General features: G+C 38.0%; 1 protein-coding gene and 2 pseudogenes across 11 annotated transcripts in view; 2 read left to right on the top strand and 1 right to left on the bottom strand.

Annotated features, from left to right (window-relative positions):
* Positions 1-12,436, top strand: part of ZNF638 (zinc finger protein 638) — a 124,315-nt gene extending 111,879 nt beyond the window's left edge. For 8 of the 11 annotated variants that reach the window (XM_078056416.1, XM_078056417.1, XM_078056421.1 and 5 more), the window contains 7 exons: positions 1,833-3,054; positions 3,665-3,730; positions 5,093-6,047; positions 6,548-6,667; positions 9,646-9,747; positions 10,399-10,517; positions 12,121-12,436. In XM_078056416.1, coding sequence (XP_077912542.1) covers positions 1,833-3,054; positions 3,665-3,730; positions 5,093-6,047; positions 6,548-6,667; positions 9,646-9,747; positions 10,399-10,517; positions 12,121-12,186 — 2,650 coding nt within the window. In that variant the 3' untranslated portion in view covers positions 12,187-12,436. The remainder of the gene's footprint in view (positions 1-1,832; positions 3,055-3,664; positions 3,731-5,092; positions 6,048-6,547; positions 6,668-9,645; positions 9,748-10,398; positions 10,518-12,120) is intronic. The other 3 variants (XM_078056418.1, XM_036118166.2, XM_078056419.1) reach the window with 3 other exon arrangements.
* On the top strand, positions 494-638 carry LOC118551998 (U2 spliceosomal RNA; annotated as a pseudogene).
* A 7,836-nt stretch (positions 12,437-20,272) lies between the features above and the next one.
* LOC118551987 (large ribosomal subunit protein uL18m pseudogene) lies at positions 20,273-20,806 on the bottom strand (annotated as a pseudogene).
* Positions 20,807-25,281: the final 4,475 nt, after the last annotated feature.

The following is a 25,281-nucleotide window of genomic DNA, read 5'->3' as shown; positions in this document are numbered from 1 at the left end:
GTACAGTTCTGTAATGAGGCAGGAATTTGAATTTAATCTTCCTTATTGGAAATAAGTCTTATAATTTAAAAATGAAAGCTCACATTTGAGAAGTATTATTTACATAACTGCTATAATTGAATGTCAGAACTTCTTATCTTTGTCATATTTGTGCCTGGCCACAAATTTTATTCTGACTAGTTCTAAGAATTTGGAACACTTAAAATCAGCCATTGGTATTTTTGAATATAAGGGATGTGAATAATTTCAAATAAAAGTTTTAAACCCTTTCAGTATACCAAGGAAGCTTATACAAATGAGTAGAATACATACTGATTAAGGTTTATGGTTACCGACTGTTGAACTTAAATAAATTCCTCAAACTCTTTACCTCTATAACTTTTCATCAAGAGGTGTTTCTCTGATCCCTTAGATCTCCTTTGGAAGTTTAAACTTAACCATCTTCTGCGGGGAAGACCAGTTTATTGGTTCAAATGATTAGACCCTGATATGGATCGCTTCTCGGCCTTTTGGCTAAGATCAAGTGTAGACCCTGATATGGTAGCACTTAACTTTTTCCAAAGTTTTGAAATATTAACACCTCGGGACACAGATACACATCACCTTGCATTAACTAAAGGATATTATGGCCACTCTTTGGGGAAGCATATCAAGGGGATGTCTCATCCCCTCCTTCCTTGAAAACTAGGAGGAAAAAAACCAGTATTCTTTACTATGAGGTGTTGAAATGCATCACTTTCTGGTGTCTTCCTCTAACCGGGTGCTTCTAATGTAATAAGTGAATATATTTGTTAAATTTGATCTGTGTTGACAGCATGCTGGACATTGTTTTGGAAGCTAAGATTTTCCTTGTCACTCTTCAAGATAACCTCTGATCTATGGAACATTAATATAAAAACAGTTTATTCTGTCTCTGTCTCAATGAAAGAAGTTGAATTATAGAATCATACACACTTTTGTTTACCTTGGATTTGGGAAGACCACAATGAAATAAGATCAATTGCATGTACTTGCCATGTATTTTCTTCATTTCTTCTGAATAATTTTACTTAAAACTTTAAATTATGTATTGGAAGTCTAAGTTATTCTCTGTAACTGGAACAATTTCTTTTTAATATATACCTTCTCACTCAAGTAGCCAGAGGCACCTACTTTATGTTAAGGTGATTCTATCGGTTTTGCCTCTAACTTTAAATCCAATAGAGTATTTAAAAGATACCTCCAAAGAAAGGTTTTTTTTTTGGTGTCGTTATTAAATACAGTTCTTGGGAAAAACAAATTGTCTCACATCTTAAAAAAAGTTCACATGGTTAGGAGTATAGTCTTTTCTCCTTACCATTTTCTGTTTCTGTTCATTTTAGGTAAGATTCACTTAAAATTTTAAATTTCAATGCATGGACTTTTAGTTACACTGTAGAACTATATACACATATTATTTCAGTAACCACTGTTGGGGAGATCTTAATAATTTGAGATGTCTCAGATTCATGTTCAGCCTTCTCATGTCTAGTGCAAATGTAACACAGAAGGAAAAATTGGTCATAAGAATTATATCAGTGGTCAGATTTTTGCCATTATTTCCTTTGAACTAAAATCTTCAATGCAATGGAGGATCTCTTAAAATTTTATATTGCTTACATATTTATGTCAAAACATCTTAACCATTTTAATGCCGATTGGCTGGATTTCCCAGTGCTTATTACTAATGCATCAGGAAGTCTTAACAATTGGCATCAGCAGGATTATTTATAATGGTTGAATTCTCATCATAGTTTGATTTTTGTTTGTGTTTTGTTTGTGTTCTTTTTTTGTTTGTTTTTAAATACTTTTAGCCCTGACTTGAAAAACAGTCCAGTTGATGAAAGTGAGGTGCAAACAGCAGCTGATAGTCTCTCTCTTAAACCTAGTGAGGTTGAAGAAGAAACTGTTCCCAAAGTTGAAACAGAAACTTCTGTACAGCAGGAGGAACCTTGTGAGGAAGAACCTGAAAAAGCACTGTGTGACTCTGACTTTGCTATTGAAACATTGGAAGTTGAAACTCAAGGAGAAGAGGTCAAAGTGGAAATTCCTCTTGTAGCATCCACTCCAATCAGTATTGAATTATTCACTGAAAATGTAGAGGAGTGTGTTTTAAATCAGCAGGTGTATACCAGTGACTTTGAGAAGGAAGAGGCAGAAATTATTAACCCTGAAACAGAATTATCAACATCTGACACTCCATTTATAGAAGAAAGGAACATCAAAGGAATTCTAGAAGAATCTCCATCTGAAGCAGAAGATTTCTTTTCTGGGATTACACAGTCTATGATAGAAGCTGTAGCTGAAGTGGACAAACATGAAACTGTTTCAGAAATAGTACCATCTACTTGTGTTGTGGCCCTGATACAAGGAATTTCCACTGGGGATGAGAAGGCAGTGAGCAAAAAGGGAATTTCTGGGAAAAGTAACATGGATGAAAAGGAGGAAAATGAATTTAATAGTAAGGAAACCAGAATGGATCTGCAAATAGGAACAGAGAAGGCTGAAAAGAATGATGCTAGGATGGTTGCAGAGAAGTTGGAAAAGATCGTGGCAGCAATGAAAGAAAAGCCTGCAGAAAATGCTGTGACCAAGGCATACCCCAGTAAAGGAATGGGTCAGGCCAATAAGCCTGATGAAACTGGTAAAACTAGTATGTTGGCTGTATCAAATACATCTAGCACTAAATCAAGCATCAAAGCTGGTATGGTCTCTTCTCCAAAGGCAAAAGTGACAGCTTCAAAATCCGAAAACCAGAAAAGTTTTCTGAAATCTGTACTCAGAGATCAAATAAATGCTGAAAAGAAACTTTCAGCCAAGGAATCGGGTCTCCTTAAACCTACAAGTGCCAGGTCAGGCTTGGCTGAAAGCAATAAATTGAAACCCACTCAGAGCGGTGTTACCAGAGGAGGCAGTGGAAGGATCTCAGCCCTGCAAGGCAAGGATTCTGAACTGGATTACAATTTTATTACAAAACAGTCTCAGGAAACAGAGGCTAGACCTTCGGTCATGAAACGGCATGACAGCAACAACAAGGTGAGGAGGGTAGGAAGAATGGCTCAGTGTATCTTTGAAATGAGTAGCTCTGCTGTTGTAACTTTGGAGTAGGAGATGTAATCTTGTTTTGTACTTTCATCTCCTCACTCCACCCCCAAGCTCCCATTTCTCTTAATGATTCCACTGACTTAAGCCAATAGACGTTTAGAAAAATAAGCTCATGTTTGTAATTTATTAACAGGTTTGAAAAGCATTATTTGGATAAAATGTGGTCAGAAATACAAGTGTGGTTTAAAGGAAAAAAAAAGTCTGCAGTGACTCTCCTGAGGTGATTTACCACTCTGCTTCTGAATGGGAAACCGTTTTCTCGTTTAAATTGAAGCTTCCTTTATCAGCTTACTGATTGCCCAACTTAGACATTGATGGGTATAGGGAAGAAAAGATCAGTAAAACTGAATTTACCTACAACTTACAGAGATGATGCCTATGTTGTTAAAATGATTGTTGACTTAGTGTGGTGTACCTGTTAACTATTTGCATAATTGAATGTGTTTGGATATTGTTTGGTGTTCGCATTCTTTTTTAAAAACTAACATTAATAACAAAATTGTAAATTCTATTTTTCTGTATTTTTTACTTAATATTTCAGACTTTGGCTGGGCAAAACACGAAGAATCCTAAAAGCACCACAGGTAGAAGTTCCAAATCTAAAGAGGTAAGAAACAGTTCACTAACACTAATAAGCCTTCTATCCTATCCTTCCACAGAAGAGTTCATCTATCTTATAACTAGTGTCTCTCCTATAGTAATTTGATAACAGAGCAAGGGACAGGAATGAGATATTTTATTTTTGACCCTACCACCAATTTGTTTTTTGACCTTGAGCTAGGCTAAATTGTTTGTGTTCATGGTGCAGGGCAAAAAATTATGCAGGGGCAGGAAGGGAATTAGAGTAGAAAAATCCCTCCAATCTCCTATTTACAGCAATAGGTTATAAACACAATAGAATCATACGTGTTAAAGGAGACTGGTGTTTGGCTAAAGTCCTTGCCATTTTGTGAAACTTCCGAATAGGTGGTCCTCTTTGAGATGGCTCAATTTAACCTAACTGGATGGGCTCTAAGATTTATTTTCCTGGTACTAAGTTCTTTTGCCAAATGAATGTGTTATTTTTGTTGTTGTTGTTTGATATTTTAGGTTTTTCCATTCATAGAATATTTTTTTGGTCATTTTATCAGGGCACGGAGGAGAGATGTTAGTAGTTTAAGAAGCAAAAGTATGGATAATGTTTCTGTTGGCTTAATAAGTTGATAGTATAAATGCTTACTTGTTTCTTCCCTCCAAAATCACTGGGTATATGTTCTAATGTCATTATGTATGCTAGTAATTGATCATTGATAGCATACTAAATTTGTAGGAGTCCTGCTGGGAATTTATGTTCTTTAGTATTGGCACCATTTTTCAAATTACAGATACTGTGGGGTTTTTTTTCCCAAGTGCAGTTATATTTGGCATTAAGTCTTAGTAAGGATTTTTCCATATAAATTTCTCTAAATAGAAACTTTATGTTAATGTTGTATATCTTAATTGGTCAATGGTGTAATCTAGTTAGCTGTTGACTTTCTAGCTACATTTGAGGTGCTTCTAATAGTCCATTAAGTCTCCTAGAACACTTATTAGATATCATTTAATAGGGAATAATAAATTTTTTACATTGTAGTTTGATAAATGCTTTACATTGTTTGATAAATGCTTTAAATGTAGTATTTTTGTGCTTTGTATTTCAAAACTTGTACATCATTTAGGAAATTAATCTTAATTGAAATTAAGTAAAGGTGGAATTAGTTTGATATTGTTAGGATTTTACCTTTGGAGGTGTTTACTTTGTGAATTAGAGCTAATTCATTTGTGGAGCCTTAAAAAATAATTTATAGCCTATAGGAAACTTATTTGCACTGAAATTCTCACAGATGATATTTCATGCACATTTGCTGGGACCATTTGGAGCCTAACCAGTTATCAGTAATTGTTTCTGTTCACGGTTCTGTGATTTTTTTTTTTTTAATCTCTTCAACAGGAACCATTATTTCCATTTAATTTGGATGAATTTGTCACTGTGGATGAGGTTATAGAAGAAGTAAATCCTTTTCAAACCAAGCAAAACCCACTAAAGGGAAAAAGAAAAGAAGCTCTCAAAAATGCCCCTTCCTCTGAACTTAACTTAAAGAAGAAGAAGGGGAAAACTCCTGCCCCTCGTGTTGTTGAGGGGGAATTATCTTTTGTAACATTGGATGAGATTGGGGAAGAGGAAGATGGAGCTGTGCACCTAGCACAAGCTCTAGTCACTGTGGATGAAGTAATTGATGAAGAAGAAATAAATATGGAAGAAATGGTAAAAAATTCAAATTCACTTCTTACATTAGATGAGTTAATTGATCAAGATGATTGTGTTTCCCACAGTGAACCTAAAGATGTTACTGTACTGTCAGTGGCTGAAGAGCAAGATCTTCTCAAACAGGAACGCTTGGTAACTGTGGATGAAATTGGAGAAGTTGAGGAGCTACCTTTAAATGAGTCGGCTGACTTAAGTTTTGCCACTTTAAATACTAAAGGAGATGAGGGAAATACTGGAAGGGATCCCATTGGGTTCATTTCTTCCCAGATGCCTGAAGACCCTTCTACTTTAGTTACTGTAGATGAAATACAGGATGACAGCAGTGATCTGCATTTAGTGACTTTGGATGAAGTAACTGAAGAGGACGAAGATTCTCTGGCAGATTTTAACAACCTTAAAGAAGAGCTTAATTTTGTTACTGTTGATGAAGTTGGAGAGGAGGAAGATGGAGACAGTGATTTAAAAGTTGAGTTAGCACAAAGCAAAAATGACCGTCCCACAGATAAAAGAGGGGATAGAAAAAAGAGAGCTGTGGACACAAGGAAGATGAAACTTGAAGCCTTTTCCCAAGTTGGTTCAATAAGTGAGAATGTTATGGAAGAAGATCTGAAAACCATGATTCAAAGACACTTAGCAGGTAGATACTTAGAAGCGGTAATTTTCTGCTTTATAAGGGGATTACATTTAAAATTATAAAAATTTATGTTGCAGCATTACTCATAATTGTCCCTGTATTGATAAAAGAAGTCAACAAATAGTGATGGCCTATGATATTTTCCAAAGGAATGTGTACAAGTTTACAGATTTCTTTTAATTACAGAGCAGACTTTGTCCCACGTTACCATACTTCAAAAAAAGACGACAAATCTGGAAAGCAAACTACAGTGCCCAAATTAGAATGAAAATGGTATATTTGTGTTACTGGAAAACACAGCTTTTGATTAGTAGAACGATATTATACCGGACTGCCTCCCAGTTTTTCCTCAGATTTAGGATTTAGAAAAATTTGTGAAGGTGCCATTTCACTTTTAAGTAATATTTTGATTGTATTAGAGTAATAGGTTTAGCTCACTTTAGGGGAAATCAAAATAACTTCTGAAGTAAGAATGGAATGCTATTACTATAGCAATAAATTAGACTTTCTCTTTAAAGCTAAAACGCCAACCAAGAGAGTTAGAATTGGGAAAACACCACCATCGGAAAAAGCTGTTGCGACAGACCCAATGAAAGGTGAAGAGGCCTTCCAAATTAGTGAAGGTAAAGCAGGGTTGATGTAAGTGGGGAGGAGAGTAGAGAGTAACACAACACAAGGTAGTGGTTGAAGTTCCAAAGGTCTACCATCTAAGAAGAAAAGGAGAAAAACAGTGAAGTTATAGTGGGGGTGGGGGTGGGAGAAACAGCCTTATCTGGATAAAGATTTTGGTCTTTGTAATTGAGAGATAATGGAACATAATGGAATGGAATAACAGAGTAATAGGCAATCCCTTTTGTGATAGAATGTGATAATAGAACATGACAAATTTGTGGAAATGATATACGGGAAAGATTATTCTGACCATGTTGCAGCATCAAGTAGAAATCATTGCTTAACCAGCTCTTACTTGTGGACCCAGATTCCTTGCTTTATGGAGGCTGCCATGCAGCCAGCCAATGAATGAAACAAGATGTCTTAACATTGATAAAATTTATATTGAAACCAATATGGACCAGTGTCTAGTAAGGGACAGTACTTTAGTCCCTCAGCAAATATTTGTCATTGTGTCCATTATATTCATAGCAAAATTAATAAAAGGGTAGGAAAAAAAGCACACAGTTCCAGGTCTCAAGTTAATTGATTCAGAGAGTTAAAGCGAAAAATCAAGCTAGGATGACTTAAATAGCACTACAAGGGATCCTTTGTACATTGTCTTTGATGCACCCTCCTTGCCTTCTTGCTTTTCTATCCTGTCTTCGCTAAGGAAAAACTACCAACTGCGATTCATTCCAAGTTCATTGAATCTAATTTCAGCTGGGCCCTCAGTGCTGCCCCACTTCTTTCTTTCCCATTTCCTAACCAGGTGTAATGTAAGTCTTCTCCCCCTTTGTATCATATACTACTTTACCCAGCTCATTCCTCCCTGGATAACCTTGCTTTTATTTCCATTTACCAGAGCAAATACAGCATCTCCATTCTCTGCCAGCTTGTGTTTTATCTTCCTTGGTACCACACATACAAAATACTTTGGTCAGGTCTTTCCCATTAAAAAAGCCATGCCCTTAACCTTGGAATCCTTCTGGCTCCCACTCTTCTTTTTCCTTTCAGGGCAAAGTATCTGGAAGGAATCACCTGTTTTCACTTCTTCATCTCAATGAACTGAATGTATTTTGGCTTCTTTCTAAACCACCTTCCTGAAATTTTTTTTTTTCTCACCTTCCTGAAATTTATGTTGATAAAGAGACCCCCATTGGATTGTTATCAAACTTGATTTATTAAGGTTTTTTTCTTCCTAATTCAGTCTTACTTGACGTCTCTGCATTATGTGTTACTTGATCATGTGTTCTTTCTTGAAGCTGTCTCCCATGGGCAAGTGGGTACTTTCCTTCTTTGTCTCTTCTTCTCCCTAACCTCTCCTTGATACCAAGCCATAGGTAGTGGTTTAGTAATCTAAATTACTTCAGTAAATCTGATTAGCTCCTAATTTCATGAGGGTATTTTACCCCCAGGATTTCTGTTTGCAGCTACCAGCTTTCTTAGAACTGCCTCATCTCAACTGAAAAATAGAGACAAGTGACTTATTTACTGCTTATATAACAGTTTATTTCTGTTAATGGACAATATGTTTGACAGAAGGACCTAGCTGAAGAAGAAGTAATTTTCTAAACAATTTTAAATGTAAAATATTTGTTCTAATCTATTTAAATAATTATTTATTTTTTAAAGAACTTTTTTTTTTTTTGAAGATTTTATTTATTCATTTGACAGAGAGACACAGCAAGAGAGGGAACACAAGCAGGGGGAGTGGGAGAGGGAGAAGCAGGCTTCGCACCGAGCAGGGAGCCCGACCTGGGGCTTGATCCCAGGACCCTGGGATCATGACCTGAGCCGAAGGCAGATGATTAATGACTGAGCCACCCAGGTCTCCCTATTTAAATAATTATTATATGATTGTATATAATACATATTTATTATTATAACATAAACATCCCTTTGGAGTAGCAGGAGCGAATATGTTTAAGAAGGTTTATTAGTTATTCTGATGAGGGAATAAACTTTTGTAGGAAGAGACTAGAGGCTATTTTAATCAGGTCAAGAAAAAGGAGATAGCCTTTTTTTAATCGATTCTTTAGGACCAGTAAAACACAAGGAATAAGAGAGGAATAAATAATGATTTCATGGTTCCTGTCCATCCCCTCAGATTTGTTGAAGAGTGGCCCAGTTGCATGGAGAGAGCACTGAACTTGAAGTCACAAACTTTGGTTCTAGCCTCTGTCACTTAAAAGCCTTGCAGTCTTGGGCATACCAGTTTCTTAGTTTTGATTTTGGTTTGTTGTCTTGGTTTTGCTTTCTCCATCTATGAAGAAATAAGGATAATGATGATTTGACCTGCCTATCTCACATGAGATAAAAGCTAAATGAAGGGTATATATGTGGAAGGGACTTGTCAGTTACCATGTAATAGTAAGGTGTTACAGCTCCTGAGGGTAACCAGGATTGCTTGGAACCAGTTTCCGTTCTTGTCTTCCCCAAGATCATATTATGCAGAGTCTGCCAACACTGAATGTTTCTCACATGTTATTTACTTTGCTGGACTTGAACATTTGTGATGTCACTTGTGATTCTGTTGGACAGGGGTCTCTGTCAGTTTAGACTCAGTTTTTCTTGATTGGGAGGGCCTCAGTGCAGGGCATGAGAATTATTTTCTGCCCACGTCCTTTCCTCCTCAGTCCACACTCTTTCCTACCCAGCCCTTTACATACACTTTTGACAGTAATTACAGAACTTGAACTTCTTCCATTACTCTTGAAATTCTTTCGAGAACAATATATAAATAAAATATGCTATTAGCTTTAGTCCATTTATTCCTAACATCCAAGAATCTTGGAAGAGTGGTCCAGTGGGATTAGCCAAGGAAGGTTTACTTAGAGAGATGAGCCATAAATTAAACTTTGTAGGCAGGGATTATCTGATGTTAGCTTTACAGGCTGTAAATCTATTTTGAATAATTTCTTTTCCTTGAAAAATTTAATGATTTTAGTTGATGACGAATCTGGATTAAAGGATTCAGAACCAGAACGAAAACGTAAGAAGATTGAGGACTCTTCTTTAGGGAAATCAGTGGTACCTGATGTCCCTGAAGGTAAAGTAAACATGGCATTTTTCCTTATCCATATGAAATAAAAATTTGGTACCATAGTAAGTGTTCTGTTGTTTAGATGACCTGGCAAGGATTTTTTTTTTTTTCATTCTTAAAAGTCTGGGATAAGTCTTTTCTTTTATTCCTGGTACTTTCTTTGCTTCTGTGGTAAGAACTAAGTTATACTTGCCCAGGCAGAAATTTCAGTAAACATGCTGAAAAGCTTAGCTAGCAAACTGTGGCCAGCTAAAATGAGCTAAAGGAGCACCATATCTGTTTACTCAGCATCCTCAGGCAAACAGTTGCCCATCGTTTTGCCTCTTTTTTTCTTCTTTTATTTTAATGGGATTCCAAAGGCATTCGTTTCAAAAACACCATTAGATTCTTTTTCAAATGAATTGCTATTCTGAAGAAGTTTCGTGGTATCCTGGAGGCTCTGGAATATTATAGAATTTGTTAAAAAATAAAGCCCTCGGTTCTGTGATTAAAGGCTTAATTGCTCTTGATCCCTAGATACATAGCAGTATATAGCATGTTTGTATATAAGTATATACTATGATTAGCATGTTTGTCATGTTTAGCTAAATTGATTAACACAGCTATAGATATTAATTTTCCTCCTTTCTCTTCCCCCTCTTTCCTCCTGTCCTGTAGATTTAGACTTTCTTGTACCGAAGGCTGGATTCTTCTGTCCAATTTGTTCCCTCTTCTACTCAGGTGAAAAAGCAATGACAAATCACTGCAAGAGTACACGTCATAAGCAAAATACAGAGGTAAATTTTTTTTCTTAACACCTCATAAAATTATTCAGGTGGTATAATTAAACTACTTAAGTGTTTGCCCAGAATGTATATTCTTTCCCTTCGGGAGAACTTTTGAAGATCGGTGCCAGTTTATTCCTCTACAATTCAGAAGTACAGTCTTCACTGTACCTTGCCAGGAACTTCTAGTCTTTATTCCTTGTCCTCTCGCAGCATCCCCCAGGGTAGATTGTACAGACCACTAGTCCCATATAACTCTCCATGAAAGTGTGGGAAACCATGTATTCTGAGGCCTCTTGCAGCGTCGGACATACAGCATATTAAAATTTGTGAATTACCTAGTCAGAGAGAATCTGCTTAACTTTATTTAACCCATTTCCTAAACTGATTTAATGACAACCCTCACCACCCCCCCCCCCTTTTAAGTTGTACTCATCTTTAGGAAGTGCTACTTTAGAGAATCATCGTTAGCTATAGTTGAAGCAGTGGTTCTGATTCCTTCCAAACGTTTGAGAGTTGTTTTATATATCCTCTAAATTGAATTTGTGGCACCAACACTCAACTAACATTTATTGAGTTGTTATTTGCTGGAAGCTTATTTAACCCCCTCCCGCCATCAACATTATGAGGTAGATGCTATCATTCCAATTTTATTTTTTTATTATTTATTTATTTATTTTTTAATCATTCCAATTTTAAAGGTGAGGAAAACAGGCTTAAAGAGTATCTAAACCCAAGTATCTAATCCCAAGATCACATAGCTGGTTAGTGGTAGACCTAAGATTTTAACCCAGCTCTGTTTTATTCTAGCCTCAAACCCTTAACCATTATGCTCTACTATCTATGCTCTTAACTTTGTGTCATTTTTCCATCATATTTTCCACTGGCTTTGTATTACACTTGGAATAATACCCAAACTTCTTCTTGTAGGTCTATAAAGCCCTACATGATCTAATTCCATTCTGTTTCTCTGGCCTCACTGTCTGTTATTCCTCCCTATGTTTCAGTTTTTCTGGTGCTCTCAGTTTTTTTTTTTTTTTTTCATACATATAAAAGGCCCCTTTGCTGCTTTTGCACCTTAATATCTCTGTTCCTTTGCCCTCTCCCAGTCCCACTTGGATAGCTGCCTCTTCCCCACTTTTAGCCAAGTCTGGACTCAAATATCAGCTTCCCAGAAAGGCTTTTGCTTAAGAAAGACCTAGCTAAAAGTACAAAACTCCCTCCCACCCCCAAGAAGGGTCAACCTCAGTCACTTACCTTATTGTATTTCTTTCCTTTATAGTGCTTACCAGCACCAAAATTTGTCTTATTTATTTATTCTTTTATTGTTTCTCTTACCCCGCTAGAGTGTAAGCTCCGTGAGGTAAAGGGCCTTACCTATCTTGTTGACCACTGAATCCCCAAGCACCAAGCATAATGCCTGGTATAGCATAAATATCAGATGACTGGTGAATGGAAGGAAAGAATGTTAATGTAAGGCACTGTGTTTCTAATCTTTATTTTGTAGGATCAGGCTCTTTTAAATTGTAAATTCAGTGAACTATATTAGATATGTTTTCATACACAGCAGAGCAACACCTAATAAATATTTTATATTGCACATTGCTTTTAACAGAAGTTCATGGCCAAGCAAAGAAAGGAAAAGGAGCAGAATGAGGCTGAAGAAAGAAGTTTTAGGTGATGGGGGGAAAGGGGAAAAGACTTCATTAGAAATTCGTTTAGGGTCCATTTGATTTGTGTATTTTTGTTATCAATTTGTAATTTTTGTTTCAGAAGCAAATATTCATGTTGTACAAATTTCTGATTGCCCTTGATGTGGAAAGACTGGTGGGAAAAGTATGATGGGTTTGATTTTTATATCAAATCATCAGGCATGGAGAAATATCTTTTAGAAGTGTTAAAATAAATGTTCCTACTGTATATTTAAAATACTTCTTGTGTTTGTGGCTGATTTATTAAAGATTTGCTTGCCTCTGATTTCAGACAGGAGACTCCTGTGACTTGGGATGTTTAGTGATTCTTCATGTATTACAGGAAGTCATAGCAGAGCAGGGTTTCACTTTGCTTCAACCCTTCATATACAGGTCAAAGATTTCTTAAATCTCCTAATATTTCTGGATATAAAATTAGATTATGTATAATTGACCCAGGTTGGTTTGAGTAAAACTGCTTGATGTCTTCAGTGTGTTAGGAAGATCTTTTTTCCTGCTCACGGTAACATTTGTTTCTGCCAAGACCCATTTGAGGTAGCTTCTAGCAAGTCATTTAGTATTAGCTTGAAAAACTACAAAGACAAAGCAGCCTTTACTTCCTGTGGACCCCTACAGTTGCTTTTAAACCATTTAAATTATTACTTAACATGTTTGTAAAAAGTTGTAAAGGTGTAAAAAAATAATTCAGTGGCTTGTTGGGTGCAGGACACAGCCCTGTACTGTAAATTTTTAGATTAGACGTGCTTCAGATGTAGGCCTGCTGACTTTGAATTGCTTTAATACCAGATTTGTCAGCTTTTCCAAGATGAGAGTATACCAGTTAATAACAGAGAGTGAATGGAAGGAAATGAAAAACTACTACTTTCTTAGATTTCTTACTCCTATCACAGCACATTACCTTACACTGAGCAGGAGTGGAGTGAAGAACAAAAAGCAGCAACTTCCTTGTTGTTGCCCACCAAACTCATTGCACACTCAGTTTGGGCTTAGCTACAGCCTGAGCAAAATGACAAACTGCTACATGCCATAGACTAAGGAGTGGGGTGGGTGGGGAGGGGGATGGCTTATGAATGCCAAGAGTCTATTGTAATTAAAACATAGGTGAGGGGCTCCTGGGTGGCACAGTTGGTTATGCATCCGGCTCTTGGTTTTGGCTCAGGTTGCACCCTTAAGACTCTCTCCCTCTCTCTCTGCCCGCCCTCACCCCCTTCCCCTGCTCTCTTGTGTGTGCTCTTTCAAAGAAATAAATCTTAAAAATGAAAATAAAAATAAAATCCCTGATAGGTGAGTGTGGTAATGAGAGAGAAAAGCTATTAAAAGTTTGGAGAATAAGGTGCCAGCAAGGTAAAGCAGCATAGTGAGACTAAGTAAGAATCTTAACTTTTTAAGGAATCTTTTCCTTAGGGGGAAGCTTTTAAAACCAGAGACCATATGAGCTTTAATCTTGTCTGGACCAACCTTGGAATCTAATCTTAAAAATTTAAGTGTGAGGGGCACCTGGGTGGCTCAGTTGGTTAAGTGTCTGCCTTCGGCTCAGGTCATGATCTCGGGGTCCGGGGATCCAGCCCTGCGTAGGGCTCCCTACTCAGTGGGGAGTCTGCTTCTCCCTCTCCCTCTGCCCCTCCCCCCAGCTCATGCTCTCGCTCTCTCAAATAAATTTTTTAAAAATTAAAAAATAATGGAAACTCTTATTTCTTCCAAATTAGTTATGTGAAAATTGGGATTCTATATTAGAATAAAAGGAACTGCTAAAGCCTAAAAGTGGTAAGGGTGATTTTTGTTTTAGTGACAGGTGTTGATGATTAGCTATACATATTAAATAATGTTCCTGTATGGAGGACTGGGAATTTTTATCCTAAGGCTCCAAATACAAAATATTTTTGTGTTTTTCTAAAAATAAACATAGACTCTTTGCATATAATTTTAGAATTGTTGTACACTTTTTTCAGAAAACCTTGAAATATCTCCCTCCTTTATTCATGCTACACATAACTGGTTGGTTAAGGGTGTAACAGTTTTTAAAGTTTCTATTATTTCATCATCTAGACACCAAAGCAATAAAAGATTGCATTCAACATCACCTCTAATAAAAGTTTTTAGGTTTTACTACCCTTTCTGGCACAGAATGCTATGAAAATTGGTTGCCTCTCCAAAACTCCTTTTGAATTCTTAAAAAAAAACAAGCCAGGTTTTAAAAACCTTAAATTTTTATTTTAATATTTGGTTGTGGAAAATATCAAGCATACTGAAGAGAATAGGATAACTTACCCATATATGCTAATTACGTAGTTTCAACAGTTATCAACTCAAAGCCAAATATATGTATGTCCACCCTTACTTCTCTTGTATTTTAAAGGAAATCTCAGCATGTCATTTTACCCATACACATTTCATAATGTGTTTCTAAAAGATAAGGATTCTTTTTTTTTTTTAATAACAAGATTTATTTATTTGACAGGGGAGAGACAGCAAGAGCAAGAACACAAGCAGGGGGAGTGAGAGAGGGAGAAGCAGGCTTCCTGCTGAGCAGGGAGCCCGATGTGGGGCTTGATCCCAGGACCCTGGGATCATGACCCAAGATGAAGGCAGATGCTTAACAACTGAGCCACCCAGGCGCCCCGATAAGGATTCTTTTAATGTAATAACATCATTAAAAATATTTCTTATTTAAATCCAGTTCAAATTTTCTAATGTTTCATAAATGATTTTTATTTTGTTTTACTGAAGAGATCTGAATAAAGTCATATATTGCTGACTAGCTTGATAGGTTTTTTAAATTATTTTTAATGTAAGGATGTTCTCGGAATTCAGATAAAGAAATGAGATATTTGGTTCTACAAACCCATGCTGCTCAAAATGTGGTCTTGGAATCTAATGCTGATCCACAGAGTATGCAACTTCATGTTGACTTAAGTACAGAAATTGAGTGTCTAGAAACCTTATTGCAGTTTGACAGTAACTTTTTATCTATTTGTTGGTTATGCTAATTTAAAAATGGGGTTTTAAGTTTCTGCACTTATTTGTATTTTACAAAATAATAATCTGTGATGGATTGGAAATTAGGGGGGAAAAAGGAAAGGAAAACTAAGCTGATTGATCACATAGTTTGAGAAGCACTGCTGAAAGCGTTCCTCACAGTTTGGATTTGTTGATTGCAACCCCGTAGTATAATTTTAGCATATTCCTCTGTCCTCTGATATCTTTTGAATTTGTAGTTGAATATGGAAATGTGATCAGAATTTGGTTCTTTTTCTTTTTGTTAAGACTGCTTTAGGGGCACCTGGGTGGCTCAGTTGTTAAGCGTCTGCCTTCGGCTCAGGTCATGATCTCAGGGTCCTCGGATGGAGCCCTGCATCGGGCTCCCTGCTCAGCGGGGAGCCTGCTTCTCCCTCTCCCACTCCCCCTGCTTGTGTTCCTCTCTTGCTGTGTCTTTCTCTGTCAAATTAATAAATAAAATCTTAAAAAAAAAAATACTTTTTTAGCTTTGCTTTTGTTTTTGTCTGTAGGGTATATCCTAGTAAGGATATATATTTAAATCCCAGAACTTTCAAGTCACTTGGAATAGTTCTTTTTTTTTCTTTTTTTATTATGTTAATCACCATACATTACATCATTAGTTTTTGATGTAGTGTTCCATGATTCATTGTTTGCGTTTATAACATAAACCCCCCTCCCCACTTGGAATAGTTCTTTAGTAGTTATGCTACCTTGTAGATTACCTTTGAGGTTCACGTGTTTAATTTTATCTTTGATTTTTAAGGGTTACGTTTTTTAATTTATGTTACAAAAAGCATTTTACATGGTTCTAAAGTCACACTTGTAAAAACATGGTATATTCAAAGAAGTGTAGCTCCTTTCTTACTCCCATCCTGTTGCCTCCCTCCCTAATATAAGTAACTGTTCCTTGTTAATTTTATAATATATTTTTTATATATGTAGGCAGATTCACATCTACGGGATAAGCAGTTTTTAATACCTGTGTCTTTATAATGATTGTTAATCTGTAAGGAGAACCAATGACAACAAGAATAGGGGTTGAAGGCAGAGGAGAACCAGAAAATATCTGAATTCTCTGTAAATCTAGAAGGAAATTTGCCAGATGCTGAACCTTTTAATTTACAGGGCATAAAACTGATGGCGATAAGTTACAGTAAGTTCCATGAGCTGAAGGGAAGTATACCTTTTCATAAAACTTTAGGATCTTTTTTTTTTTTTTTAAAGATTTTTATTTATTTATTTGACAGAGACACAGGGAGAGAGGGAGAAGCAGACTCCCCGCTGAGCAGGGAGCCTGATGCGGGGCTTGAACCCAGGACCCTGGGATCATGACCTGAGCTGAAGGCAGACGCTTAACGACTGAGCCACCCAGGCGCCCCTAGGATCTTTTTTTTTTAAGGGGTAGTTTCTGTAAGACTTCTAAAGATTTAAAAAGAAAGGTGGGGAGAAGGGTAACATCAACTATGCCACAGTCCACGAGAAAGAGGAGTAAGGTGCTATGATTGACTCCCCATTGCTTTATTCTACTTTGACATCTATAAACCTTCATCAGCAAAACATTACAGGCTTATGAGGTAGGTGCTGAACTTAAAAAGTGTATGAATGTGTGTATATGTATATAAACCATGTTCCTGTCCTCTTCAAGGGCTTACATGAGAACATGAGCATAAAAAGTTGCTTGACAATTTTGCCTATGCTAAATGCTTACTGAGTGATACAGATATCAAGAGTTAACATATGGAGAAGTAAAATAAATGACAACAATTGGGATTAAAGACTAAGATGGAATTACACCGTTGTAAGTTTTTACATTATTTCTAAAGTGCTGTAATACTAACTCAAGAGAGACTGTAATTAGTTAAGGTTCTCTACCACTTGAAAAATGAAAATGGATTACTAAGAATTAGTCTAACCCAAAAAAAGACAGGAAAGGGAGAATAAAGGATTGAAGAGACAGAAAACTAACAGAAAGATGGTAGACTTGTGCCCAGCCATATCAGTAATTTTGTTAAATGTCAATAGACTATATTTCCAATTAAATTTTAGTGTTGGATGCTTTAGGCATGAACTGGAATTAATTGGTGAGCACATCCTCTCTTGAGCAGCATCTTTGCATTCTGCTTGGGCCCTAAACCTTGGAGGTGAAGGATTTGCTTTTCTTAAACTGAAGTCTCTTACAGAAAAAGTTATATAACCTGTGAGAAAACAACTGTAGTTACTGTAGGCATGCAAATAATTTGTGTGAAGAAAAGAATTCACACTTAATGTAAGATGAGCTCATTTCCCAAATTAGACACGAACTGGAATTAGGGGTGAAAAGAAGATTGGTAGAGTGTGTGCTTTCAATTCTCATAACCTAGGAATAAGTAAAAATGTGAATCCTATTTGTGTGCCAGACAGTGTCCTTCATGTTTTAGTAGCATTCTCGCTTAATCCGCAAAATAATTCTAGGAAATAGGGGTGCCTGGATGGCTTGGTTGGTTGGGTGTCTGGCTCTTGGTTTTGGCTCAGGTCGTGATTTTGTGGTCATGGATCAGGCTTCATGTTGGGCTCTGCACTGGGTGCAGAGTCTGCTTCAGATTGTTGCTCCCTCTCCCTCCCTCCTTCTCTCTTAAATGAATAAATAAAATCTTTAAAAATAATAATTCTAGGGGCACCTGGGTGTCTCAGTCGTTAAGCGTCTGCCTTCAGCTCAGGTCATGATCCCAGGGTCCTGGGATTGAGCCCCGCATCGGGCTCCCTGCTCAGCGGGAAGCCTGCTTCTCCCTCTCCCCCTCCCCCTGCTTGTGTTCCCTCTCTCGCTGTGTCTCTCTCTGTCAAATAAATAAATAAAATCTTAAAAAAAAAAAAAATAATAATAATAATAATTCTAGGAAATAGATGCTGTGATAATTCCCATTTTATTTGTGAGGAAGTAAGCTCAAAGAGATGGTTATTTGCTCGGGGCCACACAGCTAGCAAGCAATAGAATTGGGGCTGGAAACCAGTGCATCTTACCCCAGATCCATGCTCATTCCCCCCCCCTCGCCCCGCCCCCCCCCCCCCCCCCCCGCATTCTGGACATCTGGTCAGGCCTCGTGGGATCACAGGGAAGAGAAGTTTATAGATAAACAGCAATGTAGCTGAATTGGCAGAACTGGGGATCAGAGAGGGAGGAAAGATGGTCTTCCTTGAATGTGTGTGGAATACTTTCAGTTACCTGCAAAGGTATTAGCAGATAAGGTGGAAAACCCTAGTAGCTCACTGGTAGAAGTGGTCTCCAGTCTCCGATGGGGTGGCATATTTTATCACTAATACTGTTTAGAATTGCCAATAGCAAGTGGCAAGGATAAAAAGTAGATGTAGTCAAGTTTTGTTATTTTTTTTTTTTTTAAAGATTTTATTTATTTATTTGAGAGAGAGAGAGCACATGAGAGGGGGAGAGGGTCAGAGGGAGAAGCAGACTCCCCGCTGAGCAGGGAGCCCGATGCGGGACTCGATCCCGGGACTCCAGGATCATGACCTGAGCCGAAGGCGGTCGCTTAACCAACTGAGCCACCCAGGCACCCAAGTTTTGTTATTTTTAACTTCTCTATGTACTGCATCCCTTACTTGCTTTCATGGAATAGACTGTACCCATTTCCCTGCCTTTAGTGTACCCCTGCCAGTGGGGCAGCCTTCCCCTAGAGATGGCAGCTTTGCTGCATCTGGGATGTCTCCTTTAGCCGTGTAGAACAGCTGGAGCCTTCTGAGCCTATCCTGACTTACCAGGAAAGGCTTCTGGGTGGCCAGGAGGGGCACTTGGAGTTTTCTGGTGCCTTTTTGTAAAGACTGGCCAGAGGCTTGGGTGGGAATGTAAGGCACCACCTCTCACAAGGCTTATTTGCAGCGAGCATGGCCCCATGGCCCCGGGTTTGTGTAGGCCCCTGAGTTGATCTTAGTCCTGTATTAAGGATCAGAGAAATGATGCCTGGTCTCATACAGTCACCCACAAGGATTGGCCGGAAGCTGCACTTGTGTTACCTGCCCTCTGATGGCCCTGGAGTCTAGAACTTCCTCATTTTCAGTCCTCCAACTCTTCTAGACCTGTTGGCCACCGACGCCTTGAGGCAACCCCTTTTATTGAGTTGCCCCAGCCAGGGGTCAAGAGACTTCAGGGAGGTTGCAAAGGTGGTAACTCTAACTTTGGCACTGAGGTACAGTTACTCCACACTTAGAGAAATGGCCCCCTATTTTGCTCTCAGCTGTTGGGTCTTAATTTAGTGCCACCCAGCCAGGTTTTCCTAGTTCAAGAGTAATCCCATCTACCTTGCCAAGGTGATTTTCCAGTTTGAGCCAGTGAGGTCAAGGAGAAGTTTGCCCAAGACTCTTGAGAAAGGAGGGGCCTCTTTTGTAGAAACCCAGAAGCAGCCATATTTCTAGTTTTCGGTAGCCTTGAGTACTGGCTGCCATCCTTGAACCATATGGGTCTACAGGTTTGGAAGAGATACATGCTGCAGCCAGTAAAGCGGAGAACAGTATATACCTGGGCCCCGGATGACATCCTTACACTACTGGATTTACCAACACAGAAGCCACCGTGACCTGAGAGCTGATCTGTTTTCTTTCTTTCCTTTTTTTTTTTTGAGCAGCGGCAGCAGCTATCATTTATTGAGATCAAGCACTATGAGCTGGACATGGTAGCAAGTAGTTTGCACAAAACTATGTGTACTCTTGCCAGAGAGGGCTCAAAGGTGAAGATTTCATGTAACCAGAAAGTGTTCATAATATGTGTATTCTTTAACGTATAAACAACATTTACTTTGTCCTTCAAAAGTTAATTATAACTGGCAACAACAGCTTTTCTCAGATACTTCTCTCCTGTCCAAGAGAGGGGAAGAATTTAGCCCTTGATTAAGCCACTGCCCCGCCAGCATACACAGAGGGGGAGGAGGGGATGACCTTAACTAGTAATAACATTCCACTGTTACATGATTGTACAAAACTTCCAAGCTGGCTGTTCTTCCAGAAGCTCTCTTCTAAAGGACGGAACAACAGCTCACGGCTTTATATTCACATGTTTGGAACAATGCTCCTGTTTCATTCATAGATACTCCAAGGCTCCTGCAGCACTAAGCCACCTTCTGTCATGGCACGCTGCAATCGTGTCATCGGGGCTGAGGCTGCCTCCCAAGGAGTGGATTGGTAGACCATGATGTTGATTCCTGCCTCTAAGCATCGCTCAGCCAGCACCCATCCTACAGTCTCATGGGCCACCACATTTTTGGTGCTGTAAAGGTGCTTTTTAATAGCCCATTCCCGAGTGGATGCTGAAACCACAACCTGGCCACTGCAATGCTCAACAAAGGCTTCTACTGATGCTGAGTCCTCATAACTCGCAACCTGTGCCAGAACTCATGGCAGGGCCATGCTGTCCCCCAACTCCGCTCTTCCGTGACCACACCTGAGCTCCCAGATTGCAGGGGTTCTGGTTGGTGAGCTCTGGGGTGCATTTTCCACAGGGTTCACTTCAGGCTTTGCCACTGGCTTGGAACTGGTTGAGAGTGCTGCGACCCCACACCCAGGGTTCCTGCAAACTGACAGCCACTCCCAGAACCCCGACTGGAGCGCCATCACTGAGGGATCGTTGGCAAAGCCTCGGAAAAACCTTGCCTCCTTTCCTCATCGGAGTCCCAGCTGCTTACTGGCCGCAGCCATGTTAACTCAGGGAAAAGCCTTTTCCTTAATTTTTTTTTTTAAGATTTTATTTATTTATTTGAGAGAGAACATGAGTGGGGATGGGGGGGCAGAGGGAGAGGGAGAAGCAGACTCCTTACTAAGCAGGGAGCCTTTATGCAGGACTTGATCCCAGGACCCCAGGACCATGACCTGAGCCAAAGGCAGATGCTTAACCGATTGAGCCACCTAGGCACCTCTCCTTAATGTTTTTTTTTTTTTTTTTTTAAGATTTTATTTATTTATTTGACAGAGAGAGAGAGACAGTGAGAGAGGGAACACAAGCAGGGGGAGTGGGAGAGGGAGAAGCAGGCTTCCTGCTGAGCAGGGAGCCCGATGCGGGGCTCGATCCCAGGACCCTGGGACCATGACCTGAGCGGAAGGCAGCCGCTTAACCAACTGAGCCACCCAGGCGCCCCTCCTTAATGTTTTTAAGTCAGTTTCATCAGGGTTTTTCTTGAACTCATACAGCTTTGAATGTTGAGTTAGGGAGTTTGAACTTCATTCCATTGTCAGAAAATTTGCAGAAGTTTTAGAGATGAAATCCCCTGTTCAGTAAAGTCACATTTACAGATGCTGCCATCCACTTCAGTGCTGATGGAACAGAACAGGTTAATTTCCAGTTTATATATAATGTAATATTGCTGCTTTTCTTATTCATTTGTGGCCAATGTCCGATAGGCTCCTGCCCTTGCTAATCTTCCCAACCATGCTCCAAACATCCTCACACAGAATGCCTCTGTCGTGCCCCAGGGATAGCGCTAATCTGCTTCCTCTGCACTTCCACCTGATTGCTTAGGACCTCCACACTGACTAGGGTTTCCATACATTTTAGTCTATTTTGTTGTTTCTCAGCAGTAGAACCTTGGTGCCTGGGGGAACTTCAGAGGTTACCAAGGCCAGTCCTTAAATGTTTGAAGATTCTCCGTGACATTCCCACCACTGGCTGTCCACTGAAGTAGTTCCAGGTCTTGGGGGTTTCTTCTGTGGCCAGTTCCATTTTTAGATAATTTTAGTTATTAAAGTTCTCTCCCTAAAATTCGGGTCTTAAAAACCTAGAGGTAATCCAAGAGAAAAGTTAAGAGCTCAGAGTCCTTCTGGTTAGAAACTGTCAAGATACTTTGTTTGTCCCACCAGATTCACTTTCCACTCTTTTCCATCCTGCTCTCTGCCCCAGGAGGCTAACCCATGTGGACCCCATCACTTCTCATTGGATTTGAACAATTGAGCCAGAGCAGGATATGGAGCAGAGGAAGTGAGGTCAAGGTATTTCTCCTGGTTCCCTGCAGAATCACCTCATTCTGGCTTTGATCCTCAACCAAAGATCAGTGTTTATATCAAGGTTGCATTCTTTATAAGACTCTCCTTCTGGGTTCCAGTAACTAATAACTACTGTTTCTAGTCCTTGTGTGCTGAACCACTGGTTGTCATTCTCCTATAGTCTGCCCACACCTTTATAAATAGTCCCTTTATTAAAATTAAGTATTCCTCAATTTACCTATCAGTGTGCTATTTCTTATTGGGACCCAGACTGTTAGAATAATTGGTACTGTGAGTGTCTCTAGGAAACTGACCTTTGAAACAGGGCTAACACTAATTTAAAAAGGGGGGGGGACTGGCTATATTAATATCCGATAAATTAGACTTCAAAGCAAAGTGTATTACTAGAGACAATAAGGGACAATACATGATGATAAAAGGATCAATCCACCAAGAAGATAAAGCAGTCTTAAAGGTGTATGCATCAAACCACAAAGCTTCAAAATATATGAAGCAAAATCTGATAGAGCTAAAAGGAGAAATAGACAAATCCAGTTATAGTTGGAGACTTCAAATCCCCACTCTCACCAATTGGTTTATAGAGCTGCTAGAGAAAATCAGCAAGGATATAGAAGAACTGAACAACATAATCAAATCTAGGATAAGACTGACACTTATAGAATATCAAGCAATAGAATATACATTCTTATCAAGTACACATGGAACATGCATGACTATAGGCCATAATCTGGGCTATTTAATAACAAGTATTGACACATTTAAAAGAATTGCAATCATACAGAACATGTTTTCTGACAATAATGGAATCAAGCTGGAAATCAACAGAATGACAATAGGAAAATCACCAAAAATTTGGAAAGTAAACAGCACACTTACAAATAATCCATGAGTAAAAGAAGTCTCATATATATAGAAATGAATGAAAATGAAAACATTAAAATCTTTGAGATACAGCTAATAAAGTACTGAGGAAAATTTATAGCACTGGGTGCTTACATTATAAAGAAATAATCAAAGTAAGTTCATAGCTCAAGAAACAAAAAAGTAAAATAAGCCCAAAGCAATCAGCAGGAAATGATAAAGAGCAGAAATCAATGAAATTGAAAAGAGTAAAATGAGGGGAAAATTATACATAATTAAAAACAAAACATTGATAAACCTCTAGCAAGATTAACAAAAAGAAGACACAAAACTACTAATATCAGGAATGAAACTATCACAACAGATCCTGCAGCTATTAAAAGAATACTATGAACAACTATGCTCAAATTTGACAACTTTGTAAGAATGGACAAATTTCTTGAAAATCACAAACCATTAAAACTAAGCCAAGATGAAGTAGAGAACCTGAATAATCCTAAAATGGAATTTGTAACAAAACACAGTCTCTTCAGGAAAATAAAAGAATACTTCCCAACTCATTTTATGAATAATTTATTCCAGATATGCAAGGCTGGTTCAATATTGGAAATTTAATCAGTGTAATCCACCATATCATCAAGCTAAAGAAGGAAAAAACTGTATGATATCAATTGATTCAACACCTAATCATGGTAAAAACTTTCAGTACACCAAAAATAGAGGGGAACTTCCTCAATCTCATAAAGAGGATTTACAAAAAAAAAAAAAAAATCTATAGCTAGCATCATATGTTGAAAGACCAAATGCTTTCCCTCTGAGATTGGGAACAATAAAAGGATGTCCATTCTCACCGCTGCTCTTCAACATAGTACTTCATGTTCTAGCACCCGAGAGGAAAAGAAGGCACACAGATTGGAAAGTAGAAATAAAACGTGGAGATGACATGATTGTCTACGTAGAAAACTCCAAGGAATCTATAACAGAACTCCTAGAACTAACAAATGAGCTCAGTAAGATACAAGATCAACAAAAGTTAATTGTACTTTCTATATACTGACAACAAACAAAACCCCAAAATTTTAAAAATGCAATACCATTTACAATGGCTCCAAAGAATATCAGGTATAAATGTACAAATACATGTATAGGATTTAGGTAATGAAAATTAAAAAATATTGATGAAAGAAATTAAGGGAGACCTAAATAAGTAGAGAGATTTATTATGTTCATAGATGGAAAAATTCAACATTGTAAAGATCTTAATTCTCCACTAAATTGTCCTATAGGTTTTATGCAATCCTATCAAAATTTCAGCAGTATTTTTGTAGACATAGACAAGCTTATTCTAAAGTTTATATGGGAAAGAAAAAGCCCTAGAATAGCGGGAACAACTTTGAAAAAGAAGAATAAAGTCAGAGGAGTCAGTTTCCAATGTTAGGGCTTACTATATAGGTATAGTAATCAAGAAAATGTGATATTAGCAGGAGGAAAGACACATAGATGAATGGAACAAACCTGAAAATAGATCCACACAAATATACCCAATTAATTATTTACAAAGAAGCAAAGGCAATTCAATAGGAGTAACCTTTTCAATAAATGGTACTGGAGCACCATCAGAACATTCATCAGAAAAAATGAACCTCAAGCTAAACTTTACACATATTAAAAACTCAAAAGGGATCATGGATTTAAATGAAAAACATACATAAAATGTAAAATTATAAAACTTTTAGAAAAGAGCATCAGGAACAATCTTAAAAATCTAGCACTTGGCAAAAGTTCTTGGACTTGACACCAAAACCACAATCCACAAGAGGAAAAAATGGATTAAATGCATTTCATCAAAGTGAAAACTTGTTCTGCAAAATACCTAGTTAAAAGGATGGAAGGACAAATTATAGACTGGCAGAATATATTTACAAATCACCTACCCAACAAAAGTCTTATTCCTAGAATATATAAAGAAGTCTCAAAAACTTTTTGAAAAATCCAATTAGAAAATCAGCAGAAGACCTAAAACATTTCACGGAAGAAGACATACAGATCACAAACACATGAAAAGATGTTTAACATCATTAGCTGTTGGAGAAATGCAAATTAAAATCACAATGAGATATCATTACACAACTATCAGAATGGCTAAAATGAAAAATAGTGATAATACCAAATGCTGGCAAGGGTGCAGAGAAACTGAGTTACTCATATGTTGCTGATGGGAATGTAAAATG

Source organism: Halichoerus grypus, chromosome 10 (assembly GCF_964656455.1).
Source record: "Halichoerus grypus chromosome 10, mHalGry1.hap1.1, whole genome shotgun sequence".
NCBI lineage: Eukaryota > Metazoa > Chordata > Mammalia > Carnivora > Phocidae > Halichoerus > Halichoerus grypus.
This window is presented reverse-complemented; position numbering and strand designations above follow the sequence as displayed.